This window comes from Canis lupus, chromosome 8, assembly GCF_003254725.2.
Source record: "Canis lupus dingo isolate Sandy chromosome 8, ASM325472v2, whole genome shotgun sequence".
Taxonomy (NCBI): Eukaryota; Metazoa; Chordata; class Mammalia; order Carnivora; family Canidae; genus Canis; species Canis lupus.
The window spans coordinates 27,218,166-27,232,734 of NC_064250.1; the positions used below are offsets into that span (position 1 = coordinate 27,218,166).

A 14,569-nucleotide genomic window follows, 5' to 3' on the forward strand; every position below is an offset into this window, starting at 1 on the left:
ATGCACTAGGCTAGGGATAGTAAACCCAAATACCCAGAGAGACCAGGAGGGCAACACAGACCAATAAGGCAGGATGGTCTTGAGATGTCACAAAGTGTCACCACTTAAAGCAGGGGACTGAATGCGTGAGTGCATACTCCATTCAAAGGAGCTAGCCAGCCACCTCTCCCTGCTAGCACAACGGAGTCAAATACTCTGGTTCTTAGAACTAAATTTCCTGATTTAAAAAAAAAGAAAAAAGTGTAGCAAAAGTTTAATTTTTAAACATCGGGCAGGCCAGAGGGGGGAAAAAAAAAAAAACAAACCCAAAACTTTGAGCCATATTTGGTATCTAGAGTGACAGCTTGCCATCCCTGCCCTACAGTTGTCCTTGCTTCTGCAAAGCAGGGTACGTGAGACAGTGAGTCAGTTCCCCTTCATGGTAATGGCATCAAGCAGCAGGGACATCATTTTATCTATGAAATGGGGAGGGGACTAAATCTAAAATTGCTTTCAGTCATAAAACCCTATGATCCCAAACTCTTGATGAGATTATCCTGAACTTTCAGCTCCTCTGTGGTCTAGAGTCAGTAGTATGAAGTACTACAGTATTTCATGCTTTTTGAGGGGTGGGGGCAGGAGAAACATGAAGTAAAAGCTATTTTCAATGAGCAATCTTTTACTCATCCTCAGATCCGAGGAAAATAACTCAATGTGCTACTTCTTTTCCAGGGCTTTGGAAACTCCACCACTGAAGAAAATGCAGCTCCCCACAAATGGTTACAGTTTATTCCAAGAATTGTTCTTAGATAAATAATCCAAGTGTATGCAATATTTCTTGGCAAAACAACCCAAGGTTCTGTATACTGCACTAGTTTATAATTTAAGAGGATGAATGTAATTTTATGACTCAACAACCAACACTGAAAAATAAATGACCACTGAGCCATTAAAAAGGTAGTCCCCCCCCCCCCAAAAAAAAGGCAGTCAAAGGGTACAGAACAGTCACATATTCTAGGGAGGGGAAAAAGCTTTTCTGCAAATTAGGCTACTTGGCAGCTTTTGATAATAAATGTCTTTCTGGTTTAGGAAAATAATACCACCAAGCAGACAGTATGGTTTCAAATATCATTATGATCAAAGATTCCCCAAACTACAACTGTAGCCCTAACCTCTGAGTCCCTCCTTATTTTCAGCTCTTTGAAAGACATATCTTAGAATTATTTATATTCTTATGTTTCATGACTGTTCATGGACTCAGTCCTGCCAGTTTGCCTCTTAATTTTTCAGAAAACGCAAAGCTCAGAATTTTATCAAGCTGGGGTCTTTAAGAGCCTCCTTCAAGATTCTTCTGTATATCTTCAAAACCACCAACCTACCCTTTTCCATTTCCTCATGACCAGAACATTGTAATGGCTCCTGGCCAGTCTCCAAGTCAAAGGGTGTCCTGACACCAATATACCCCACAAAAGAAGCTCAAACCATTCCCAGTAGCTGTTTTTCCTATATACTACTCAATCTGCTAAAGAATATCACACTTGATATTGAGATTTTCTCTCCCAAAACCTAAACTCATAAGCCTAGCCCCTGAAATACTCTCCCAGCTCAAATCTTCTGAACTCCTTGTGTAATCCATCTTCCAGGCCTTTCCCACACTTTGCTCTGTGAAAGCCACTTCTACAAATACATCTGACATCGTGGCTGCACCAAAGTAGTATCTAATAATGTGGGGTAACATGCTTAGCACAGCAAGGGGCATGTAGTGTGGGCTCAGAAGGTGTCAGCTATTATCAGCGTTCTTTTTTCCAGAACACAACATGAGCTACTCAAAGAAAGGATTGTCAGTGGCTTGCTTCGTAGAGAAGAGAAAGAGACTAGACTCTCTGTAACATGTTACAGGAAGTCAAAATAGGGCTGTTCCTAGCCTATGGCCAGTCTAGATTTCATCATGACTATTATTTCTGAAGAAAAATATGATGCAAGGCTTACCTCTCCATCAATATTCTGCAGCCCATACTGTTCACAGATGGAGACCAGCTTCTTTCGGTTCAGGTGACCATCACGGGTGATTCCCAAATCTTCACAAACCTCCTGCAGTTTCTCTTCTATCCAGTCTTGGGGAGCGGACGACCCACTCTGTGAGGCATTCAAGTCATCTGGGTTCCAAAATCTTAACTGGCCTGAAATCAAAACATATATTGTGCTGTCCCCAAAGGAATTGCAAAGAGGGGGAGCCTATCCTCAAAGAAATTGTGCTTTTTAAAAGTAAATATTAAAAGAAAGAGACTATAAATGCTGATTCCATTTTGGTTTAAATCTGCAAGTTCAAATGAAATGGAACCCTTGGAAAAAAAAAAAAAAAAGAAATGGAACCCTTGGTTCTCAAGCTGCAACTAGAGCAAACCAGCACTTTTTTCTATACCATGTAAGAGACATCTGTGCAGGCATACCAAGGTTCTAGGTTTGTTTTACTCCAACTGAAAACATGCACAGGCTTAAGGCTTTGGTGTGACTGGAACAGAAGGCTAGTTGAGAACTAATCCAAAGAGATTTATTTGCCCTGCCTCAACTGTAGCTATCAGACTTCATTACCGCCACTCTTTCTAGTCTAAGCACTAGAACTGCTTTTACTGAGAAGGAAATGATTTCATGATAAATATCATAAAACAGTCATAAAAGTCGTAGGATCAGCCTACGAAATCTTTACAGCTTTAAATATTCTGACCTACAGATACACCAATTTGAAAGAATAAATGGTTGTAAAATGCAAGTTACCAAAAAATAAAATAAAATAAAAATAAAATGCAAGTTACCAATTATCTATACATTAAGCGTAAGTTTCATTTGAACACTTAAGGACCAAACTTTTAGTTTAAAAATCAAAATTTATCCTCTATTAAAAGTTCTCACTTCTAATTAGATTTTCCACTTACATATCGGAGATTTATAAAGTCATTACTTAATCATGAGATAATTACTAGTACAATTTTGGGTGCCTTGGAAGAACCTTAGGAGGTTGAGAAGAGCATTTAGTGCTACCTTTACTATTTATTGAAGAAACCAAGCTTATCACTGCTGTGTTTTTCCAGGTTAGAGACCTGGAGGATGCACAGTAATTACACCTAAGTAGAGTTATGCCCAGTAAAGTGGGCTGTGAAGTGAGGGGAGAGTCCATCCCCTGAACCACAGTGCCATCTGCTGGCCCCAGAAATTCAACATGTTTCAGGGCTTCTTAAATACATCTGAAACTTGTCAGTGGGTGCACTTTAATAGGTCTCTAGTTTAGGACTGCTCATAGATTAATTTGAAAGTTTGTATAAGAGAATAATTAGTCCATAAGTAAAATTCTACATTTAGATGCCATACCTTGAATGAGGTTCTATGTTAGGATTCTAAACCTATGAACTTTCCACTGGGAATGAATTTTTGGGTGGCTGATGTCTTAAGGTGACTTTTTAGTTGGCCTCCAGCATGTGAGGCTATTGGGGAGAAGGCTCAGAGATGCACAAAGGGGGGTATGGGGAGTGCCCCGTGAATGGCAGACCTCAACACACATTCAGTTCCTACCTTCTGCTTCATACTCCTCACTGCGTTGTGTCTTCCAGTGCTAGAGAAGGCAAGAGAAGATTAGTGTGCTTTAGTACGTATTCAGTTTTTCCAAGATCAGAGCACTCTCTGGCTCTGCAAGCATCACCTGAATGAGTCACATGGTTCAGAACCCTCCAGGTGGGCTCTCCTGAGTCAACCAGCCAATTGAGAAGAGACTCCTAAGAAATGCCACGTAACCATCTGTGCTATTTCACTAGTGATTTGCCTTTCATGTTTGCAAATTCACATATTCAGCAGTAAAACTTATTACAACCAATAAAACCAAGCCAAAGCAAATATTCAGAATCCATTGACCAACAAAAATTCATACCATGCATTTATAAATTTGTTCTTCAATGTGTACTGGGTGCCAGGTATTATGATACATCTTCAGAATACAACTATGAACAGAACAAACACATTTCTTGCCTTGAGAAGCCTATATGCTAATGAAGACATGCAGACAAGAAAGTGGAAAGTGCAATATTGTACAGCATTAAGTGTTACGACAGGGAAGTTCAAAATGTTATGACGGTACCTCAATGGGATCCTCCAGATTCAGGAGATCAGGGCAGACTTCCTGAAAGAAGCAACATCTAAACTGAGACCTGAAGGGTGAGCTGAAGACAGCCACGTGAAAAGGAGGGAGCAGCTACTATTTGCTGAAGTACGGAGGCAAGAATGAGCTTAGTGTGTTTGTGACACAGTGAGGAAGAGACAGAGATGCAACTCGAAACACTTAGGTTGGAGAGCTCAAGTCAAACAAAATATGATACCAGTAAATTGCATTAGAAGCTGTGAAAGTGGGCAGCCCAGGTGGCTCAGCGGTTTAGCACCTGCCTTCAGCCTAGGGTGTGATCCTGGAGACCCGGGATCGAGTCCCACATCAGGCTCCCTGCACAGAGCCTGCCTCTCCCTCTGCCTGTGTCTCTGCCTCTTTCTCTGTGTCTCTCATGAATAAATAAATAAATAATCTTTAAAAAAAAAAAAAAAAAAAAAAACGCTGTGAAAGTTACCTGAATGGGACCATCTTGCCCCTATTATGCTGTTACTACTGGGCCTTTTTCAAGTCATAGCATATATTTGTGGTCCGTGTACTACACAAAAGCACCCAGCCAAGGACACAAATTGGCACCAAACTCCAGCCCTTGCTTCACTGGCCAACCATAGCACAGATCTATTCCCAGTCAACGGCAACACATAGCTCCACAATGGCCTCTGGCTGGCCAGCGAGCTGCCTAATCACTCCTGTCAGAAGGTTCTACAACCATCGTAGGAAACCCTGTTGAGAAAAGGTGTATCTCCCTCTCAAAACCTGGCTGCTGTCTCAGAACTTGATGGAATGAAGCTGCCTTTGATAACAAATACCTAGCCTTTTCTCTGGGATGGTTGAACTATTCAGGATGGTCTGATTTCTTGAGCTTCTAAATAAACTCAACAGGATAATTAGCCTGATTAACTTCAGTGTCCAAGAGCTTGGATCCCTCATGGCAGTGTGTCACCCAAAATCCTCAGCTTGAATGTTGACTTTCAGTATCTCATTCAAGCTGAGATGAGTTGAGGTCACCTACTTTCTTCCTCCCCATATGCACTTATGCTGGTCCTCTCCAATTAACTAAAGGACAACTGTCTACCAGGATTTCACAGTTCTATATTTTACTTAGAAAGATACTGAAGCTGCCACCAGAGAATTTCCCCAGTTCCGCTACACTATACTCCAACTCCAAAGTGACAATGCTGAAATGGATCATTCTTGCCGTGAAGACAACATTACAAGGCCATGACTCAAAATGCAGAAGTTCACTACAACTCCTTCAGGTAACAACTACAAGTCACTAATACACATGGTAGTTATGGAAACAGAATTAGGGACAGTGTGATGTTTGCTTGTTTGTGATTACAATGTTAGCAGTACACATTTCCTCATAAGATGTATTTCAAACCTGGTGGATATATGGGGCATAGTGGGGGTGGGGAAGGAGCAGTGGGGTAAAAAGTCCTCCATACATCTTACATTATTGTTTCTGGGCACAATTCAACTGTTTTCATAGGAAATGATTCAATCAATAAAGCTCCACTAATAAAAGCATCCTGCCTGTCTGTCCTGGCATATTTACTTCCTCACCCACAAAACAAAGATTTAAATTCTTATACTACTTTGGCACCCCAAATTGCAAAAATTCATTATTCAGCATGTAAGTTGGAAGCACCCTAAAATGGAATCCCTTAGTCCACCTAAAACAAATTAAATGGGTTTCTATGATCTAAGAACCATTGTTCAAAATAAAACCTACTAAATCATGAGCAGGGGATGAGTTTTAACAGTACAAGCAGACAGGAAAAAATAACAGGAGAATATATATCATCAGTGGACCCAAACAACAAAGGGAGCCCCCACTAGGAGACACAGATGGAAAAACATAAACACATACCTTCAAAAAACCCTTGGTAACAATTCCTAACATAATGAGGTATGTATACTGACAGAAAGGTTTATTTCTTACATTTGCTCACTTCTCAATTCATTTTAAAATAGTGAGCAATTACTTCAGAGGTACAAGAGGCTCCAACCTACTGTTTCAACTATCTCCTGAGTCTACAGGACTAGATGCTTATATCTGATTCACTTCTCAGGAAGTACTGCCCCATTGCCCTCCATCCCTGATTCCACCCCCCAACACCAACTAATAAGAGTGTGGGGACATGGGAGCCAGACACCCTTACTTACTGAATTTAGCCTAGACACATTTATGAATTGCTAAATTGCTTAGTTTCTCCATCTAAAAAATGGGAATAAAGTAAGACGTATTTTACCAAGCTGGGTAAAATGCTTAGAATCATGTGGCACATAATAAGCACTATAAGATCTTATTTTTACTGGGCATGTATTTATGCACCCTTCATTTCTTATTTTTGCAGATTTCATTTTTATTACCATGTTTAAACTTTAGGGCGTTCATTTGGGTGGCCCTGGGAAAGTATCAGTTATTCATACAAATTTGTAAGAACAGTGACAAGTCCAGCAGAATACAGACAGACAATTCACATAAAAGGCAACACAATTAAACAAATATGGGGAAAGACTCATTTCAAAAGCAAAGTATAAATTAAAACCAAGGAATCACTTTTTTCCCCTTAGATTAGCAGTATGTAAAATAGGAGTCCTATTACCGTCAAGGTTATGATTTAAAATAGGTCTGTTTATATGTTACTGGTAGCGATGTGAATGGACATTACCCTTTTAGTAAAGAAAATTGCTTTGTCTCTGAAAGCCATAAAAATGTTCATGTTCTTTGACCCAATAATTCATATGATTTCCAATGACAGTAAAATCAAAGGAAAAATGCATATGCATAGATATGTACATTTAGCACTTTTTGTAAAAGTACTGAAAACAATTTATTCAAAAATGGAGCACAAAGTACAACTATACATCATAACATAATCGTTAAAAGTATAATTATAAAACCATGTAAGAGATGGAAAAATATCTCATAAAATGTTAAATGAAAGACCATATCAAAAATGCCATCTACACCATGACTGCCGCTGGCAAAGATATTTATACAATTAGACAAAGACTGGAAGGAAATAGACATAATCAAAATCGAGGCATTTGGTTGAGGGAATGTGGGAAACAATTATATTTCCTTTGCTATTCTGTATATTTATGCAATATAAACAAGTACAACCTCGATTATTGTTTTACCCACCTTGCCCTCATATTGTCACCAAATGGGGGCACCTGGGTGGCTCAGTTAGTTAAGCATCTGCCTTCTGCTCAGGTCATGATCTTGGGGTCCTGAGATCGAGCCCCCAAGTTGGGCTCCCCACTCAGTGGGGAAGGACCCCAGAAGAAGGACCTACTTCTCCCTCTTCCTCTTCCTGCTGCTCCCCCTGCTTGTGCTCTAATAAATAAGTCTTAAAAAAAAATTCTCACCAAATGAATTTCCTGTGACATGGGGGTGGGGAGAAAGGGAAGAACTCTCCCTTTGCTACACACCTCCCTGTGACATCGGCAGCACCCTCCAGCACTGTGACCTGCGACAGAGGAGTCTTCGCAGGAGGCCAGGTGCCCTTCAGGAGGGTGAGAGCTGCTGACGCCAGTGCCTCCCGGGCTTGGCAGAGGGTGGAAAGATCAGGGACACTGGCGCCCCGAATTGGGGTCTGAGACTGTGACATCCTGGAGGCGGCTTAACCCGGCGGCATCACGTACAGCACAGCCTTCTGAAGCCCAGGCAGCATGGGCAGCTTACACAATTTCACACGGACTCTGAGTAAGCCGTGGTGAACCTGTTAAAAAATGGCCAGGGGTGACAGTTTCACACACATTTCTCCCGTGGCCCAGTGTAAGAAACCTAGATCCAGCTAGAACCTGCTTGAAGCAGCAAGCTTATACTGAACAGCTAGATTTTCACTCCAAGACCATTTCAGTTGGAGATGGAGTCTGCTCCCCAGAAACAAGGGCTGTGCTTCTCCCCAGTCTCCACCAAGGGTCTGTTCCTTTAATAAGGGGGAGGCAAGCACGCTGCAGCTGAATGTTTGTTATTAAATTGCAATTTTAAGGATGGGGCGGTAGGAGGGGAGATTCAGCTCATTCATAGCTCATTTTTATTCCCACTGCCTGGAGCCAGTAGTTCCAATTAAAAAGAAGGGGGAGAGGGAGGGGGACGTCAGGTTAGAAGGTTGTGGGGATTAGATCATTCGCCCACTAGAGCAACGCCAATAAAAAGAGGCATCATTCTGGAACAGGGTCTTTTAATTGCTGCCGGTTTACCCAGGGCAGTGAAAGGCTGGCAGGTGGCCTCGAGGCACAGATCAGCCGTGAGCATCGGAAGGCAGAGAATCCCAAAGATCTCCGGAAAAGTCGGGGAAGAAAGGAGGGACAATTGCTGGCCTGTGTTCTCAAGACTAATTCATGAGAACGGATTTTTAATTCTTCCCCTGAAATCTTCTGTCACCTCGCACGGGAGAAATGGATATTAGTAAATGTTTTAAAATCATTCAGTGGTATTCAACTACTGTGGACTCTCAAGGCAGAACGACAGAGGGCGTGAGCACAAGGGCTGAGCAGAGGGACGGGGCCAAGTCTGGCCCGGCCACACTACGGGACCCCGGGCACCTTCCTTCATCCACAGAGGGGATGAGCCACCCGGCGCCGCGCCGACGTGGAGGGACACCCCCGGGACTTAGGAACTGTCAGCCACTGTCATTAGTTCAGCCAGAACGATGAGGTGGTTAAGGACTCGGGCTCCAGAGCTGGGCCCCCAGAGGTCAATTTCAGCTCCACCACCCACTTGCTGCTCGACCTCGGACGCGTTCCTTAACTCGGGGCCTGCCTCGGTCACCTCAGGGGGAACAGTAGCAACGCCCGCCTCCGAAGGTGTGCAATGTGGGATGCACTTCAAACGGTGCCTGCTGCCGATGGAGAGCTAAACGTCTGTCAGTAAGTAGATGTTCCGGTCACTACTATTATCTGGGTGTCCAAAATTAGGCCAAGGGCAGAGAAAAGAAACAGCAGATAGACCAGCGTCGGCTTTAGGAGCAAACCCAGAAGACGCTCTGTAGAAGCTACAGCTTTGAACCCGGCCGCCGTGAGGGAGCCGTCGCCTTCCGACTCCACTCAGGAGCGGCGCCTCCCGGGGCGGCCTCCCCGAGGTCGGCGGGGTGCCCTGGGCGGCCGCAGCTGGCAGGGGCCGCGCGTGCTGCTGGCCAACAGCCCCAGCGAGAGCAGACGGAGGGGACGGGGTCAGGGGCGGCCTGGCCCCGAAATGCTGCTACAGAAGGCAGCCCCCAGCCCCCTCAGGCAGACAAAGGGGCCCGCACCCGCCGTGGGCTGTGCCTCTCAATGTCACGCCGGCCGTTGTGGCCAGTGCTCTAGCTGCCCTAGAGCCGACAAGGGTGCCCCGCACACGTGGGCCACACCAGCAACACCGCTTTCAGGAATGCTTTCTTTGCAGGGCCACCTGCTTTGCCGGACTGCAGAGCAGATGGCCTGAGGCTCGCGGTCCCGGGCTTGCAGCCTGCAGGTCTGCCGAGGCCCCCGCCCACAATAGCCCAGGCCCGGCCCCCAGCAGCCATCTGCTCCAGGACAGACCTTGAGCCCTGCTGAATGTATGGCTAATTAAAACGATTATGGGGGCACACACGGGGTTATTCTTTCCCAGCAGAGGTTGCTGAACTGAACTCAGCAGCCTTAAGCAGATGTTTGGGTTTTTCTTTTTCTTTTTCTTTTTTTTTTTTTTTGGAAGGGGAAAGCCTTGCAAGCCCAGAGAGCAGAGGAAGGAAATTTGCTGGGATAACAACGCTCCCCAAACAAACTGAGCAGCAGCGTCCATTTTACGAGAGTAGCACACTCAGCTAAGCACAGGAAGTCTCTGGAAAAAACAGTGATCGGTTTAGAAGAGTGCCTGTAACCAGAACTTGAAGACTTTGAAAAACATGGCATCTATGGCATATCCAATAGTCCCAAATAGCTACAAAGCCCTTGCTCTGAGCCAGGTCCTGGAAGCCGCACTTCCTGGGACTTCATTTCTGCCACCCTGCCTTGAAGGCAAAACGGGCAGCAGAGGGCCTGACTGCCCAGCTCCCAATGTCTCCTCTCCGAACCCAGGGACAAGCTGCTCAGTTTGCAGGGCGATCATGACCAGAAAGCGAATCAGTTCCTTTATCTTTAAAAGCCATTAAAAGCTACAAGTACTGGGGACAACAGGAGTTACTGTATGATTTTTAAGTGCACACACATTTAGGAGAGCCCTGCTACATTGCCAGGAAGCCTTCGGTACTGCCAATGTGGAGAAATGCTGAATTTAAAAAGACTTTGAGCCTTAAGCCTCTTCCTTTACCAAGGCTGGGGAGTGTTCTCGGTTCATTGGATTTTTAAAGTCCCTAAAGGAAAGGGCTCTTTTCATATATCTGCTCATGGTATCTTATTCATCAGAGCTGCTTCCGGTGGAGAGTGAACCCTGTTTTTCCATTTGGAAAATATACTTAATGGCATAGCTGGAAAATGTTACTATTACCATTAAAATTAACTTGTTAATATTTTGTTGTCGGTTTTATTTTCTAGCTAGAAAATAATTACTGGAAGTTGTTGACCTGGAAGGAGGTGGGGGTGGGGGCTGGACGCCAAGGGAATTCCCTCTGGGATCAAGTCAGGAAGACTTTACCAGAACAGCAAAGCCTCAAAGTCTGCGTGAGAATGAGAGCTACCTTATTAGCTCTGAAGGGACTTCTTTATATCACTTTCAAGTGGTCTACAATCGCATCTTGAATGAGTGTTTCACCTCTGGGAATAGCCAAAGGATCTAATAGACTTAAGAAAAAGAAAGGGAAATGCTGGAATTCCATTAAAAAAAAAAAAAAGCTATCCTGATGATGTCATATCGTTTGATGGAAATAGATGGCACATCAGTAATGACACCGCTTACTTTGTCAAGAACTAGAACCAGAGAATCTGATGAGAGGAACGGGAAAATAGGTACATTTCAACTATGGAAGTTCTTAGCAGAACTTCGCTCAGTTATTAAGAAGTTTGCTCCAGCATCAAATATTCCCTCTATGCAATATAAATGAATAATTCACGAAGGTTAATTGCAAAGTTACACATATAGGAAAATGAACGTAAGGGGACCAGAAGTCAGTTTCCCACGGCTTGAAGAAGTGTGATTTTACATGAGGTAGTAAAACCAGTTTTGGGGGGGTGGTCTGTTCATTTTTAGTTCTTAAACCACCACCACCACCACCACCACCACCACTCCACACCCCCCACCGTGACACGGAGCTGTGATTTGCTCCTCTGTTGTCAAGCAAATGAAACAACCAGCTTCAACTTTTCTCCCAGGTCCTCACTTAAACTGTCTGGTTTTGGCTTACACTACTATTGTCTGTAGTTGAAGAAATAATTGTTTGAAGCCTCCTGCTCTCGATAATGATCTTACTAGACCTGATACATTCTCTCTGGAGGAAAACAGTTAACAAGGTGTCCCCTGTTTTCAACGAGGGCAGAAAGCAAAGTGGCCCTGCCCCAATTATATTCGCTAAACAACCTCTCCTACCAGGTGTGAGTTAACACAGAATAGAACTGGGCATTAGTTTGGTTTCTCACCCCCCCCATCCACTTATCCTTAGAAAAAAGCACAAAATTAAAATTCAATGTCAGTTCAGTAGCCATTGCAGGTATGTGTAGAAAAAGGGAGGGAGGTACTCTTTGGAACCTAAAATCTCACTTCTGTTTCTTAACCACGTAAAGCAAAATAACCACCAGAACATTCTCATTCATCACACCTTATGCTGGAATCAAGAATGTGCCCTTTGTTGGTCTGGATTAATTCAGAATAGAATGTCCAACTAAACTGCCTTGAGTGAAAATGATCTCATTTAAAAAAAAAAAAAAAGAAGAAAGAAAAATCACCACTTTCCTTTCTGTGTCACCTGAGATGAGAGGTCGGACTCCCAAGGGAATCCATTCGTTGGATAAACACACTACATTGGAAGGTGAATGCACATTTCAGCCTCATGGTGGAAATTACTTGTCACTGGTGAATTAGCACATTCTGCTTCAGGGTTTCCAAATGAAATTCTGAAATACACATTTTAGTGCTGAAAATTTAGAAAGAATACAGTGGTCTTTCCCTATGTGATCGCTTTATGGCCTTGTGAACTAGACGCATAGGGGAGGCATGCTTAATAGCTAGGTTAGAGATTGGCTACTTCAGCAGGAAAGAATCAAATTGTCGGAATAAAGGTGGACTGAGAGGACTAAAATGTGTACAGTTTTTATTAGCTCAATATATACGAACTGAAACAAAAGTCCAACACAATCAAAAGCACCTGATAACAAGGTTTATTCTCATACATCCCATTCAGAGGATGAGGTCAAGGTGGTGGAGCATTTGGTAGCCCCTAACAACCACATGCATTCTCACCCAAGGCGTTCCATCACAGTGATGTACCATGAATGGTCATGAGAGGGATTCCAGGTCACGGTAATAAAGGAAGCCAGAAGCTTCCCATGGGACTTAGAGTAAAAATAAATTTAGGGGGAGCCTAGGTGGCTCAGTCAGTTATGCGTCTGCCTGCCCAGGTCATGATCCCAGCGTCCTGGGATGGAGCCCCACATTGGGCTCCCTGCTCAGGGGGAGTCTGCTTCTCCCTCTCCCCCTGCTTGTACTCTCTCGCTTGCGTGCTCTCTAATAAATAATTTTTTAAAATAAATATATAAATTTAGTTGCTTGAAAGCAAACTTTACAATAATAGCATCACCCTCATTTGTCTGCACTACTATGTTTTCCTGGGTGGAGTTGCAGAGGTACAACTCCTGAGCATTATCTGTAATTTTGGTTGTACATATGGGAGAAGGTTTCCCAAATAAAGATGTTAGAAAAACTGTTGTGAGCCACTAACTCAGGAGCACAGGCTTGAATTGTCAATCCACAGCAATTCCCCTATTATGGAATAACCCTAGAAGGAAGGGGAGGGGTATTGTTTTATCCCTTCAGGTAACTGCTCACTTGTCTCTATAGGATCGGTTCCTAGAAGGAAGCAAGGTATCCTGAGGACACCATTCCATTGCCCATCCCTCTCCAAGTACTCACATAAATAAAATAATAGTTCATCTTAGAGCAAAAATTGGTCTGTTGGGTAGCAACAGGCAGGATTCCACCCCATGTAACTTTTGACACAAGTTCAGGTCCTTTCATCATCATCCAAAAAATTCTCAAGTCTCTTTAGGAAAAATCAGGCATGTCTGAGAGCAGCAGAGACTGTAGTCTGAAGGCAAACTAGGATTCTCACCTTTCCCTGAGCCAGGACCCAACAGCTGAAGGAAACCCACAGTCAAAACCACGAAGGCCCATTTCCGGCTCCCCATCTGTCTACTCTTAATGAATTATTCACTCACGTCAAGAGACACCCATCCCCACTTTCCTCCTTCAGTGCTCAGTAGCATTGAGATGAAGGAAGAACACTGGTAACAAATATACTCAGGAAATAAATTTTTAACACCCAAGGGCAGGAGACAAACGGCCTCAGGCAACCAAAAGGGGTGGGGGAAGCCAATGGAAGAGTAAAGAACTCCTGACAGATGCTTAACTGCTTATAAGTTAAGAATAAATAAACTCCACAGGTTATTAAGAATGTTCTCCTCCCTATCGTTCCCACATGGAGACAACTCTAGAATAAGATTACCAGGCACTCTATGGGAGCACCTGGGTGGCTCAGTGGTTAAGCGTCTGCCTTTGGCTCAGGGCATGATCCCAAGCGCCTGGGATCAAGTCCTGCATCAGGCTACCCAAAGGGAGCCTGTTTCTCCTTCTGCCTGTGTCTCTGCCTCTCTGTATCTCTCATGAATAAATAAATGAAATCTTAAAAAAAAAAAAAAGGGAAGATTACCAGGCACTCTGAAGACAAAGGTATTTCTGGTGCAAGCTGCCCAGAACATGAATTTCTATTGGCCAACTGAGTGGTCCTAAATTGCTGAGGCTCCTGTGGAAACTGGTCAAGAAAGGGATGCTGTTTTGACACAACAGTGTGCTGTAAGACTGACATCCCAAGGAAACTATGTCACTGGACTGTAGATATCTGTGAAGGCAGCGAGCGTGACCTAGGAGCATGGCTGTGACACAAAGCCTGGACGGGCCCTCTCTTGTCGACAACAGGGATTTCAAACATGTCACATGTGAAGCTATTGATTTTTTTTAAAGTGATGAATCCCTTTGAAAACTGGCAGGGTCAATTCAGCTCACCTAACACTTCATTTTTAGGCAAGAAAGCATCTGGGTGAGCTTTGGTTTGAGTCCACCCTGGACAGAACAGACTCGCAAAGTCGGGGCAGTAGGGGGTCCTCAAGGAGAACTGACATGGAAGAGAAAGGACCCTTCCAGGCCTTTATTTGCTATTCTATTGAGAGAGGTTGTTGATCACTAAAGCTTCTATATACAGTGTCAGAAGGTCTCACCGAAGAGGTTCTGAAAGATTAAGGGAAGCTGAAGTACATAGGGGG

General features: G+C 43.7%; 1 protein-coding gene across 17 annotated transcripts in view; it reads right to left on the reverse strand.

The window, feature by feature from the left end:
* The window catches only part of NIN (ninein), a 98,577-nt gene that overhangs the window by 48,741 nt on the left and 35,267 nt on the right, over nucleotides 1-14,569 (reverse strand). For all 17 annotated transcript variants that reach the window (XR_007412317.1, XR_004818095.2, XM_049113152.1 and 14 more), the window contains 2 exons: nucleotides 3,547-3,586; nucleotides 1,969-2,159 (listed from right to left, as the gene is read on the reverse strand). Coding sequence is in view for 15 of the 17 variants with exons in the window: in XM_049113152.1 (XP_048969109.1) it covers nucleotides 1,969-2,159; nucleotides 3,547-3,586 (231 nt within the window). In the remaining 2 variants the exon portion in view is untranslated. The remainder of the gene's footprint in view (nucleotides 1-1,968; nucleotides 2,160-3,546; nucleotides 3,587-14,569) is intronic.